The following is a 14,237-nucleotide window of genomic DNA, read 5'->3' on the forward strand; positions in this document are numbered from 1 at the left end:
TCCTGTAACCCTGAGTTTGTTCTACCATCATGGTACAGGCGCCTGGATCATGTCAAATCATCAGCAGTGATATCCTGATAATGGAGAAATCCACGTATGAAGAACAGGCCCGGTTTCAAAAGTTTGGGTTTTCAAGCCCCCAGATGCTGTCGTTGTGTGAATAAGAGACCAAAGCACATTATTGGTCAGGTTTTGGTAGAAAATGGTGTCATGTAAACGGCCCCGTTAGAGGGTGTGTTTTTTAGTTTTTTAAAATGAAGACACCGGCCTCTTAAAGCTGAAAAAAGTGTTTTATTTCTTAATTACATATGAAGCACCATGTAAAAGATATTTGGATCCTGTTTAAGTTATTTATGTGTCTCTGATGTTTGGTCCGACTCTTCATGTTTATCTTGTTCTGGTCCAGTGAGGTTTTGCTCTTCACCAGGTTCATCCTCCTCTTCACTGTCACCATCTTTTTCTAAAATACAATGTTTCCAGAAATTATTCCCTGACCAATAAAATGATAAAGCAATTGAATGACAATTTGACAAGCCAGAAACAGGTACAATTTAAATCTGTTCTAAATTTGCTAAAAAATTACAAAGCTATAATCATTTGGGTTTTAATTTCTATAAAACAAAACTAATCTTATAACTTATGAAAAAACACCTATTCAAGTGCAGTGAAGACTTCATATTTAAATTGTTTTTTCCCCCAATTTTTTTAAAAGTGCTATATATTGTAGAAACAGGAAGATGTGCTGTTGTGATCATGTGTTTATCTAAACAGAGCAAGTCGTCTTTAAAGGAATACAGTCACAGTCAAACTCTCTAAACATGCTCACCTGGTTCACTGCTCTTATTCTGCTCATCCGGAAGTGCTGAGTGAGCCGTTTCACCTTTATTCTTATCAGTCATTTCTTGCTCATTTCCCGGTCCATCCCCACGGCCTTTTCCACTCTGCTTAGAGTCCTTTGCTGGAAAAAAGTAATAATGACTCAATTATGTTTATGAACTTAAAATATATCAGTGCATGTTGAACTTTTAAACTAAATACAATAATAATTATAACTAGATTAGTATGTAAATGGGAAACTGAAAACCACATCACATTCATATCTTTATGGTTTTGAGCATCTTACCGCTCTCTTTTTTCCAAATGAAATAAACAGCCACAGCTATGATCACCACAACAGCAGCAGCGATGATGGATAATGCAACTGGTAGAATGATATCCTGATCTGATTGTGGAGAACAGAACAATACTCATTATGTTCATCATGAACTGTACTTGAGCATTACTGTAATGAGCCTGAAGTAAACCTGTGTCGCAGTGTCTCAGAGTGAAGCTGCTGCTCTTCTGGCTCACTTCATTCTTCACAGTGCACGTATAGACTGAGTCAGGATCCTCCTCTCTGCTGATGTGAAGCTCTTGCCCCAACTGTTGAGCTGAACCTGATCCAGTCCATTCATAAGAAACATGAGACTGAGATGACACTGAACAGAACAGTGCTCGTGAAATATTGTTCAGATTGCAGGTCACGATCGGCTCCTGTACAGCATCTGAGGAAACAGTGAATGGTGGATTTGTAGATGCTACATAAACGTAAATACTTTTATAACAAAACTCATCTCATGTCTATGGAAGCTTGTTTCCGCCACAGAATAAAGACATTTAAAAGATAAGTGCAACTTTTATCTCACAATTCTGACTTTATATCTTACAATTCTGACTTTATATCTCACAATTCTGACTTTATATCTCACAATTCTGACTTTATATCACTCAATTCTGACTTTATATCACTCAATTCTGACTTTATATCTCACAATTCTGACTTTATATCTCACAATTCTGACTTTATATCACTCAATTCTGACTTTATATCTCGCAATTCTGACTTTATATCTCGCAATTCTGACTTTATATCTCACAATTCTGACTTTATATCACTCAATTCTGACTTTATATCTCACAATTCTGACTTTATATCACTCAATTCTGACTTTATATCACTCAATTCTGACTTTATATCACTCAATTCTGACTTTATATCACTCAATTCTGACTCTATATCACGCAATTCTGAATTTATATCTCACAATTCTGACTTTATATCACACAATTCTGAATTTATATCTCGCAATTCTGACTTTATATCACACAATTCTGACTTTATATCACACAATTCTGACTTTATATCACACAATTCTGACTTTATATCACGCAATTCTGACTTTATATCATGCAATTCTGACTTTATATCACACAATTCTGACTTTATATCACACAATTCTGACTCTATATCACGCAATTCTGACTTTATATCACACAATTCTGACTTTATATCACGCAATTCTGACTTTATATCACGCAATTCTGACTTTATATCACGCAATTCTGACTTTATATCACACAATTCTGACTTTATATCTCGCAATTCTGACTTTATATCACGCAATTCTGACTCTATATCACGCAATTCTGACTCTATATCACGCAATTCTGACTCTATATCACACAATTCTGACTTTATATCACACAATTCTGACTTTATATCACGCAATTCTGACTTTATATCACGCAATTCTGACTTTATATCACACAATTCTGACTCTATATCACACAATTCTGACTCTATATCACGCAATTCTGACTTTATATCACACAATTCTGACTTTATATCACGCAATTCTGACTCTATATCACGCAATTCTGACTCTATATCACGCAATTCTGACTCTATATCACACAATTCTGACTTTATATCACACAATTCTGACTTTATATCACGCAATTCTGACTTTATATCACGCAATTCTGACTTTATATCACACAATTCTGACTCTATATCACGCAATTCTGACTTTATATCACACAATTCTGACTTTATATCACGCAATTCTGACTGTATATTAGGGCTGAACGATTCATTTGCGATAATATCGCGATATGATGAAATGCGATTTTTTTAATCGCAAAGCTGCGATTACAGTCTGGTCACGTGACACGCATCTGTATTGCAGATGAAGCATCAACTTGGCACGCTACGCATATAGGCCTGGCTACAGGAAATAACAGTTTGTTTAATTTATGTGATATTGTGTTATAGATTCTCTCCAACGATTCTGTATCGATTAAGATAATTTCAGATTTATGTCTGAGCTTAATAGTTTTAAACACAGATACGTGATGACGCGTGTGCTTTATAAACAACCGTATTCTGTTTGCTTCTAATTCCTCTGTCTCTCTCTCTCTCTCACACACACACGACACCACTCGAACCTTGCGAGAAATAATCTTTAATAAAGTTCGGAAAAGTTGAAGCGAATTTCAAGGACATTCGCGGGCTTCATTGCACAAGATATGAGAGATGCGCGGTCTGCGTGATGTTACTTTTGTAGTGCGCAGTCTCGCCCGCCCGGTATTTTACTTGTGTTCTACGAAGGCATCATATATCTTGGAATGCAGTTGGCTTATATATGAAAAATATGAAAATCACCGACAGAAGCTGCTTTCAATACTCACGCGCGCTGCCGCGCTTTACGAAGAGCGTTAGATCATGCGGCTGTGAGCGACTCCGTCTACGTGGTTAAATGTACTTGAATCTCAAAATGCTTTTATGATGCGAAATTAATGTGACACAGTCAGTTATATCTTAAGTTATTAAACAGACAGGACAAACCACATCTTATAATTTCAAAAGAGATGAAAACGTTCCGACAGCCTACTCTTAAATAGGCTACTGAAAGCACTCTTTGTTTATTGCTTGTAATATTTTTTCCCCTCTTTGTTATTTGTTTTGAGGCTATTTTTGTTAAAATTATAAAAAATTGTATTAATTTAGTTTTTTAATGTGTAATTATTATAAGTAGGCCTAGGCCTACTTATGTAATTAAATATTTTAAGTTTTATTAATAAGATCAATTAAAGAAAAAAAATGTGATGGGCTCATGAGGCGCCTAAAGATTCCCTTCCCTATTTTACAATGATTTATTGCTTGTTTTTGTTGAATAATAGAAAAGACAAAGAGCTTAAAAAATAATCGCATATTAAATCGCAATCGCAATATTGGTAAAATACGAAATCGCAATTAGATCATTTTCCAAAATCGTTCAGCCCTATATCACACAATTCTGACTTTATATCACACTATTCTGACTCTATTAGCTCTATGAAATATTAATAATCAATAATAACTTGTTATAATTGATTATGAATATTTGGATCAGTTTAATCAACTTAATGTCGTAAATGAATATTACAATCAATTAACCTGTTTGTCCCGTGAACACTCAGGGTTAATTGTTTATTAATTCTAAGAAATGTACATTTCCGAGGCATGGGAAATGTCTTTCTTACTTTACAGTACTACTAAGAGCAAGTACAAGTAGTCAAGATCTATATGATTAGTGACTCCAGTTATGAGCTTGAGACACGGACAACTTTACGTGTGACATGCACAAGATTTTATTAACTAGTCTAAACACTTAAACTACTCTAAAATACACACACATACATGCATACAGTTTACCAAGGGAAAGAGGACAGAGAGCTGAAGCAGAATACAGGAAAGCAAGAAGTTATAGCATTGTTTGAAATTCAGCAGATCAACAGCCTTGAGCAAACCATCAGTTTAGTTCTAACACGCCCTTCTTTTAAGGGGTAAGGATACTTAATGTATCAAATAATGAGACTAAGTTTGATACTTGCATGTCTCGCCCCTTTTGAATTAAACTATGATGCAATCTGTTGAGGCTCCAGTTGACCTTTGCTGATGTGGTCTTGATGAGAGAGAACCAGTGGTAGTCAGAGTATCTTTGGTGAATGGAAAGACTAGGCCGCAGCCTGGCACAAGCTTGGGGGTCCTTAGAGGCTTCTAGTTCAGCATCATCTTCACATCAGGATTCCAGAAAAGAGTAAGAGGAGCTGATCTTGTGATCAGTGACTTTTAAAGTGTGAAGATGTCACACTCTCTGGAGGTGCGTGAACCAATAAGACGTGTTTTCCTTTGGAGGGAAATTCCTTTTACGACCCATTGTTCAAGCAGGCCTTTGAACATGTAATTTGATTGGATGTTTAACACAAGAATCTTTAAGATGCCCACAATACCAATGCGTCACAAAGTTAGCAAAATGTAATGTAAATGAACAAATCGGGGATGAAGATTGGAGTTTATAGAGACCAAACATGCCACATGTTGAAAAGGCCAGCTATGCATATATTGAGACATTAGCGCCCCCTTGTGACTATAAGACACATTACTCAGATGACTCAGTAATTTTCCTTTTAACGGGTCAATATTGACCGGAAGCAGTTCGGAGAGCTCGTATAGAGACTTTGCTAGTGTCCCGCTGTTATTGTTTTTGTTGCAGAGTGCGTTCATATACAAGTGAGTGATTGTGTTTATGTTATTCATTATCTTTAAAGAGCTGTGATTTGAATGTGAGATTGATTGTATCTGCGTTAGTTAGTTATAATCGCGTATGTACGCAACACGCATTGTCGATTGCATCATCCATATACGGCGCTAGTGAAAGCATACATAGACAGCTATATATTGATATTTACGTATAATATTGTAATTATGAGTCCCTTTGAGTCATTTTGGGATTTTGAGTTCAATATGTTCTTATTTACGGTGAAGGGAGATTGTTCACATTAATGAAACCATATGTCTCGATTCCAGTCAGCTCACGTGTCAGAGAACGTGATGCCATTTTTCTTAAGTGCTAATATAGTCTCTACATGTCTGAATCGATTGCTATGTGTATAATTATGTACATGATGTACGTATAATTGACAGATTGAGTTCATTCTTGTTATTGCTGTTCATTACTAATTTAGTATAATTATTTTCTGTTTGTTTAGAACCACTCATACTACGTTACACTTACTCTCTACTAGTACTGCAATTGTTCACTCAACTCAATTCTACGACTGTAAATGTCTCTACAAGCCTCAATCCATTAAAGTGTACTTATGTCTGCTCATTATCCACCAGCACCACACTAGTCTACCCAACACCACACATATGATTTTAGTTGACCATAGTATGCAAAGTCTGAAACATTAACCCAATAGAGTTTACAAGAATACAAAAGCCAAACCACATAAAAGGAAAATCATGAGGTGGGAAAATTAGATACACGCATAGGCGTAATTTGCGGGTGGGACGAGTGGGACATGTCCCCACCACTATTTTCTAAGGTTGATATTGTCCCCACCACTTTTGAAACATCTCGCGGCACGAATGTACCAATACAAATAAACAAAACACAGGGCTCTCAAGTCTCACGCATTGGGCGTGAGACACACGCAATTCAACCAGTTCACACGCTCACACGCCACACCGTGTATTTCTCACGCTGAAAAGGCAATGCCAACCAAGTTGTCCTGCAAGCTTTATATATAACGTTGTATACGAGGCGCAGGCACACAAAGTGAAGTTTCCTGCCGCCAGCACGTATCTCGGCCAGATTGCGTTCATTACAAGGCAACACAGATGCGCGAACACACGGAAGTTGACGGAACATTCTCGGCCACCGTACGTTCATTACTAGGTAACCAACAACATCGCGCGAACACACGTCGTGATGGAGAAGGTAAGTTGGAAGAAAGCTCGTCTAAAATTTTTAGGCTAGAACATTTAATATATAGCCCATCGTTTACATTATTATTGATGCAGTCAAAAACTCTACAACTACTCTGCAACCAGGCCAGAAGCTTTGGCTCAGTTTGGCTAGCTTACGTTTTCTTAAACTAAGGGAATGTTAGTGGGTATGGGAAGGAATGAAGATGTATTTCTTCATTTTATTTTAAATACATTTAAATTTGTTTATTTTATTTTATTTTATTTTAAATTATATATTATACTGTATTAATAGTCTTTCTAGTTACATTAAGGCTACATGTATTAAAGCAGAGTGCTCTGGGTAATATTTTATATCCTGTCAAAACATACATTAATCATTGCCATTGCATTTGTATTTTTCAAACACAAAACACATTTCATAAGCTGGAGTGTGTACACACACACACACACACACACACACCTTAATAATACTCTAAAATGTCATTTGTTCACAATGCCCCATGCACTACACAATAAATAATTATACCATTTTGACTAGACACATTCAAAATGCAAAAAGATTTGTTTTTCAAAACTGTTTGGAGCAATTTGTTATATTTTTGTAATTTTTGTATAACTTATTTGTAATTTTGAAATATAACATTAAAGAGTATATTTGATGTGATGAATTGCTCTGTCATTTATCAGATTTACCAATTGTTATAATTTCAATTTGGGCTGGTTAATTATGAACAATGGGTAAAATTGGGGGGCGGGGACATATGGGGGCGGGGCTCCATTAGGGCTCCTCCCCTAACCGCATGTGATCTCACTCCGAGCTTTTGGTAAAACTTGAGAGCCCTGAAAACATCTCCAGTTAACTAGCAGAGCATTCATTTCGTTCGTTTTTTAAATAAGAGACGATCTAGCGCTGAAATGTGGGTTTTTTTTTAAATCAACTGATCAAAGTGCTCGTTGCCGCTGCGATCAGTGGCGCGGATACTGTGTTTGTTTTTGGCTCGCGCAGTCTTCACTCTGACGCGCGCTTCAATCCGTTGTGGAGAGACTCTCTATTCGTTCCGGTGAAATTAGAAAACAAAATGCACACAAAGTGTCCCTGCCTGATATACAACCACTGATAAACATAATCGGTTTTGATGAGAAAAAAAACAACTATATGAGTGCGGATTAGAACCCAGAACCTCTGACACGCTTGGCAAAAGTTCTACCCCTGGACCACTTAAATACACACTTAAAAAAGTCGGATCAACATATAAAAGGCCTCATTGAATGACCACTTAAACCCAATCAATGTACTAATTCAATCGATTGCTGGACATCGTAATGTTATTGTACATCTGTTTTATGTACAATAACCCCCTGATATAAAGTCAGAATTGTGAGATATAAAGTCAGAATTGCGTGATATAAAGTCAGAATTGTGTGATAAAGTCAGAATTGTGTGATATAAAGATTATTAAAATTTAAAATGCATCATTATTTTGTAGCTTAATTTAACCTAAATTACAGTGATTTTCCATCTGTGTCACATCCATTAACAGTTTCCAGGACTTTTTCTATAAAATAAAAATAAATGACATGAAACAATTACTTCCTGAAAAGTCCATAAATACTTTGTTTATACATCGTGACTCATCCATTTCATTCATCAACAGAATATGTGAGCGTCTGTCTTGAAAAACCACTATGTAGCCTACAGTATGTTGTGTTTCGTGTGCTGGTGTCGTCAGATGTCTTAGCTAGACAAACAAGATTTTCTCGGTCATCCAGCTTCACCAGCACAGGTATGATGATACTCCAGCCAAGCAAACATTAAATCAGTGTAACCAGCAATACTGCCGTCTTATTTCATTCTCACTTACCGATAACTTGAACTTCTTTTTCAGAACTTTGCAGCTTTCCATTGATCTGTATTACAGACCTATAATTGCCACTGTCACGGCTGGTCATGTTATGAACCGTGAGCTGTCCAGTAGAGACTTCAATCTCTGATCTTTCCCTGAACTGACCGTAATCTTGAAATTCAGTCGTATCATGTTCAGCCACCTTGTTTCCATTGTGTGTCCACAAAATGTCTTCAGGCTCTCCTTGAATATTTGGATTTAAAGTCAGACTCGTACCATTCTTGACATAGACGATAGACGTTACAGCATCTGATTAATATTTAGAAAAGGGGTTAATAAATCAGCAAAGGAAAAGATAATGGTGCAAGTTTAAACGTCTAAAATATAATCATCTACATCAAGTTGAGTTTTATAATGAAAATCAGTAGTGAATTAGCCAAGAGATCCTAAATAAATTCTTGGCTGCTGCTTGAACATTGTCTTTAACATTAGGTTTCTTCTGTCTCAACAAAGAAAAACTCTATTCTTTATGGATACAGTATTTCATTGTTTGCTTTACCCGGATATGTCAGATTCGCTTGAAGAAGAACTTATGTAACCATTACGACTAAAACAGCTTACAAAACAACTCATAATGAACAACTTTCAAAAATATGTTCAGCATATGAAGCAAATAAACATGACAAGTAAAAGAACATCACTTACTGGATAATCTTGATAGTATTAAACAGATGAAAAGATTCGATAATCCCCAAAGCGGTCTCATTGTTAAGTTCTACTTTCGGTCAGCTGTTCAGGTGAACGGGTCCATCGAGCGCTCGCGGACCCAGCGCGATACTCGCAGTGTGTGGCTTTAGTGCAGTTGTTCGAGACTGAAGCTGTAATTAAAATATGAACGAGTATAGGTATATGTATAATTGTGGCAATTTAACCGGTTACTGTATTGCAAGCTGCCATACCGGAACACCCTCAAAGATAAAGGTATGTCACTCACCTTTACATGGCTCTCTATAAGCACCACCTCCTATAGCAGCGAACTCAGACAAACAACACTTCCTGTGTATAGACATCAAGAGATGTCCGTGAACAGTGTGCGTTTTAGCAAAATGTGCTCATAATGATGAGATATTGTTCTTATTGTTCTGGTCTGGGAGACATTGAAAGGCATCTTATCTGCAGCATTGAAGTGATTAATTAATTAATTCTTTATTTCAGACCCTTAGGTCCATATCACAAAGTAAAAGAAACAGAATATATATATATATATATATATATATATATATATATATATATATATATATATATATATATATATATATATATATATATATAACATACAAACAGATTTACATACACCAACATTATTTAAAGGGATAGTTCACCCAAAAATGAAAATTCCGTCATCATTTACTCACCCTCAAGTTGTTTCAAACCTGTATGAATTTCTTTTTTCTGCTGAACACAAAAGAAGATATTTAGAAAAATGTCTGTAACCAAACAGTTGATGGACCCCATTGACTTCCATAGCATTTTCTTTTTTTCTACTATGGAAGTCAATGGGGTCCATCAACTGTTTGGTTACCGACATTTTTCTAAATATCTTCTTTTGTGTTCAGCAGAAAAAAGAAATTCCTACAGGTTTGAAACAACTTGAGGGTGAGTAAATGATGACAGAATTTTCATTTTTTGGTGAACTATCCCTTTAAGAACATACAAACTTGAGTTTCAGTGCTTCCAGAACCAGGAAGAATACCTTGTGTCACTTAATATAGGATAATTTAAGACCATTATGATTGTATTTCTCGAGTCACCCAATCGACACATTAAATTATATTTTATAAATGATATATTTATTCAACATGGTCTACGGTAAATTATGGAGGCACATTGAAATTGTTTCACTTGAAACAAAGTGATCACGACCACATAAGCTCTGTTGTCAACGTTTCCATGAAACTTGAACTTTTAGTAACTATCAACACAACAATTAATTAGGCAACTTTACAGAAAATTATGCTGTTATGCCTACCTTATTTGTAATCACCGGTTATTTTCAGTTAAATGAAGATATTATTAGAATGTATGGTCACACTTTAGAATAGGGTCCAATTCTCACTATTAACTACCAATTTTGTCTCAATAAACTCCTAATTACTGCTTATTAATAGTTAGTAAGGTAGTTGTCAAGTTTAGCTATTGGGTGGATTAAGGGATGTAGAATACGGTCATGCAGAATAAGACATTAATATGTGCTTTATAAGAACTAAAAAACAGCCAATACCCTAATATGCATATTAATAAGCAACCAGTTAATAGTGAGAATTGGACCCTAAACTAAAGTGTTACCGAATGTATTATTCATCCATTATGTTCTTCAAAGCAAAAGCTTGAAGATAATCTTGACAATGATCTTTCCCCCCGTCTTGTTTGCTCTTTCCTCATGACAGACAGGTGGTGTTCAGCTATACACTGAGTGTGTATACATTCATCACTGTCCTCACTCCTCATACTCAAAGTAGGACACAACTAGTACTCTAGTACACAAACTAAGGCACGAAACATGCTTCCCAAAACAAAACCCGGAAAATTATCTACCATTAAGAAGATTTGGAAAAATCAGTCATAAATGATTTGAATAAAACAGCTAAATACAATTACATATTTCTGTGTATGAATTTATGTTTTAATAATATTTAACATTATGACATAGTAATATTAACAGCTATTGAGTACAGACACATGCAGTGCCATGTACTGGGCAGATTACTTGCCAGTTATAACTGGTTACTGATTCCACATTACATGAAAATTCTAGTCAGTCAACTAAAGATGACATATTTTAGGTAACATATTCTGCCAACTTTCTGATTACTTTTGACCTAACTCTTTTATCACATAGATTTGAGAAGGATAATCTTGTACCATTTAGATAAATGGACAACTGGATCTTCCAGTAAAAATGACAGACTTACACCAGATAACCTGGTGATGTATGTCGGATTTTTCCAAACATTTAGTCTGTTTAAACCCACCCTCTTTTCTTACAATCAAATGCAAACTTGTCAATCAACAGCTGATGGAGAGAAACAAGTCCACACCATACATTTCATTTCCATTTTGATAATTCGCTTCACTTAAATGTGCATCACAATATAGAAGAAAATATCTGTTGCTTCTTTTGTTACATTACATGAGCAAACATTCATAAACAGGAAAACAGCAAGAACATTACACAGCCAAAGGTGGATTGCAAATTTATTTACATGGTATGCAAATAAAAAGGAAAGTTTCCATAGTGATACTGATAAAGGTCTAGGCCCTAAATCAGTCATAGTCTCAAATATATTTGCATTAAAGGAGAATTTCTTGAATTATGAAAAGGCAATTATGATATTACAAAGGATATCCATTTGTGGTAGCAGATTCACACAAGTTATATTTCTAAACCAAAGTCTCAAACGGTTAACAATGTACAAACAAATTTGTGTACATTTTGTAGCAGAGTAAAAAAAATATACAAAAAATTCACAAACCTAAAACTAATATTTCATTGTAATCCACATATACATGCCGAATGTGTGTATGGCTTGATTTTGTGCATTTTAATGTATTTAGACAAAAGTCTTTCAAGGTCATAGCCTATTGTTATAGACCTTAGTCAGGGAAGCACCATATTTAACTTTTGACTGTTGGATGTTTAACAACTGTTGACAAAACATCTTTACAAAATACTTTCAATTGACAAAAACCCTATAAATGTTTTTTGAAAGTTGTGAGTTTTGAAAATTACATGTGCTCGATACATTCATAGAGTGCATGCCATTGTAAAGACTGAAAGTCTCTCTCTGACCGCCTTGTTTTTATCCTTTTATCTATATGCTATAGAAACAGTCAGTCACCTGAGATATGTAATTAGGACATCACATGCACATTGGCTTGTCCAGCCTGAAATATAAGCGTTTTTAACACTATTTGAACATAAGAAACAACATTTATGGGACAGGTAATTAAAAAATTGTATTGCTGATTTGAAATGTGTTATTTAAAAGTGAGTATGGAACGAGGCCGAGGTGGAGCCAGAGTGCAAAAGGACTGAGGTGGAACCAGTGGGAGTGAGGAGTGATGACTGAGCGGAAGCTGGTGGGAGTGATGACTGAGCGGAAGCTGGTGGGAGTGAGGACTGAGGCGGAGCTGGTGGGAGTGAGGACTGAGGCGGAGCTGGTGGGAGTGAGGACTGAGGCGGAGTGAGGACTGAGGCACAGCTGGTGGGAGTGAGGACTGAGGTGGAGTGAGGACTGAGGCAGAGCTGGTGGGAGTGAGGACTGAGGCAGAGTGAGGACTGAGGCGGAGCTGGTGGGAGTGAGGACTGAGGCGGAGCTGGTGGGAGTGAGGACTGAGGCGGAGCTGGTGGGAGTGAGGACTGAGGCGGAGCTGGTGGGAGTGAGGACTGAGGCGGAGTGAGGACTGAGGCGGAGCTGGTGGGAGTGAGGACTGAGGTGGAACCGGTGGGAGTGAGGAGTGATGACTGAGTCGGAGCTGGTGGGAGTGAGGACTGAGATGGAGCTGGTGGGAGTAAGGACTGAGGCGGAGTGAGGACTGAGACAGAGCCGGTGGGAGTGAGGACTGAGACAGAGCCGATGGGAGTGAGGACTGAGACAGAGCAGGTGGGAGTGAGGACTGAGACAGAGCCGGTGGGAGTGAGGACTGAGACAGAGCCGGTGGGAGTGAGGACTGAGACAGAGCCGGTGGGAGTGAGGACTGAGACAGAGCCGGTGGGAGTGAGGACTGAGACAGAGCCGGTGGGAGTGAGGACTGAGACAGAGCCGGTGGAAGTAAGGACTGAGGCAGAGCCGGTGGAAGTGAGGACTGAGGCAGTGCCGGTGGGAGTGAGGACCGAGGCAGAGCCGGTGGGAGTAAGGACCGAGGCGGAGCCGGTGGGAGTGAGGACTGAGGCGGAGTGAGGACTGAGACAGAGCCGGTGGGAGTGAGGACTGAGGCGGAATGAGGACTGAGACAGAGCCGGTGGGAGTGAGGACCGAGGCAGAGCCGGTGGGAGTGAGGACTGAGGCGGAGTGAGGACTGAGACAGAGCCGGTGGGAGTGAGGACTGAGGCAGAGCCGGTGGAAGTGAGGACTGAGGCAGAGCCGGTGAGAGTGAGGACCGAGGCGGAGCCGGTGGGAGTGAGGACTGAGGCGGAGTGAGGACTGACACAGAGCCGGTGGGAGTGAGGACTGAGGCGGAGTGAGGACTGAGACAGAGCCGGTGAGAGTGAGGACCGAGGCCACATTGGCCACATCCACATCGGACCCAGTCCACATACTCAATAAATGTCCCTCGAGGATCATCTACGAGCAGGCAAGCCTTTGTTTGGCTGTTTAGTCCTGGCCGAAAAAGTCAAGTCAAGTCAAGTTTATTTGTATAGCGCTTTTCACAATACAGATTGTATCAAAGCAGCTTCACAGTATTAAATTAAAATAATACAACAAAGTTTGTTTCAAGAGGAATTTATGGATTGATAAATTTAAATTAAATTAAATATCCCCAAAATATCCCCAACTGAGCAAGCCAAAGGCAACAGTGGCAAGGAACCGAAAAACTCCATCAAGTGACCTAATGGTGTCCTAAAACTCCATCAGGTGACCTAATGGAGAAAAAAAAAAAACCTTGGGAGAACCCAGGCTCTGTCGGGGGCCAGTTCTCCTCTGGCAGAGCCAAAACTCTGGCAGAGTTTTCCCCTCTGGAAAAACACACAGAGGCTGCTGCCATTGGAGCTAACGAGATGGACCAGACCTAAAATGCTCTCTCTGTGATCCTAG

At 38.1% G+C, this 14,237-nt stretch overlaps 3 protein-coding genes across 4 annotated transcripts in view; all 3 read right to left on the reverse strand.

The window, feature by feature from the left end:
• Window positions 1-14,237, reverse strand: part of LOC309503314 (protein NLRC3-like) — a 186,173-nt gene that overhangs the window by 90,210 nt on the left and 81,726 nt on the right. The window lies entirely within an intron of this gene.
• On the reverse strand, window positions 272-9,417 carry cd58 (CD58 molecule). The gene is made up of 6 exons (XM_082176278.1): window positions 9,127-9,417; window positions 8,440-8,730; window positions 1,305-1,544; window positions 1,124-1,222; window positions 827-958; window positions 272-460 (listed from the first exon to the last, which is right to left on the reverse strand). The coding sequence occupies exons 1-6, from the start codon at window positions 9,185-9,187 to the stop codon at window positions 348-350; spliced, it is 936 nt and encodes a 311-aa protein (XP_082032404.1). The 5' UTR covers window positions 9,188-9,417; the 3' UTR covers window positions 272-347.
• On the reverse strand, window positions 11,659-13,766 carry LOC309503399 (uncharacterized protein; the record flags this gene model as incomplete). 2 transcript variants are annotated; one of them, XM_082176217.1, is made up of 2 exons in its annotated part: window positions 11,659-12,556; window positions 12,682-13,766. In XM_082176217.1, 2 exons carry the CDS (start codon window positions 13,764-13,766, stop codon window positions 12,460-12,462), a joined length of 1,182 nt encoding a protein of 393 aa, XP_082032343.1. In that variant the 3' UTR covers window positions 11,659-12,459. The 2 variants fall into 2 exon arrangements, with proteins under 2 accessions (XP_082032343.1, XP_082032342.1); XM_082176216.1 differs by having other exon boundaries at window positions 11,659-12,545; window positions 12,600-13,766.

The sequence above is a fragment of the Leuciscus leuciscus genome (genome assembly GCF_965113295.1).
Source record: "Leuciscus leuciscus genome assembly, chromosome: 7".
Classification (NCBI taxonomy): Eukaryota; Metazoa; Chordata; class Actinopteri; order Cypriniformes; family Leuciscidae; genus Leuciscus; species Leuciscus leuciscus.

What these genes read in the sequence shown, in the direction of transcription:
- cd58 (XM_082176278.1), bottom strand. Translation starts at nt 9,187, where the DNA reads ATGAGACCGCTTTGGGGATTATCGAATCTTTTCATCTGTTTAATACTA. An exon ending in AATACTATCAAGATTATCCA is followed by an intron (nt 8,731 to 9,126) that starts GTAAGTGATGTT and finishes AATATTAATCAG; the next exon opens with ATGCTGTAACGTCTATCGTC. An exon ending in AAAAGAAGTTCAAGTTATCG is followed by an intron (nt 1,545 to 8,439) that starts GTAAGTGAGAAT and finishes CTGTTTCCTCAG; the next exon opens with ATGCTGTACAGGAGCCGATC.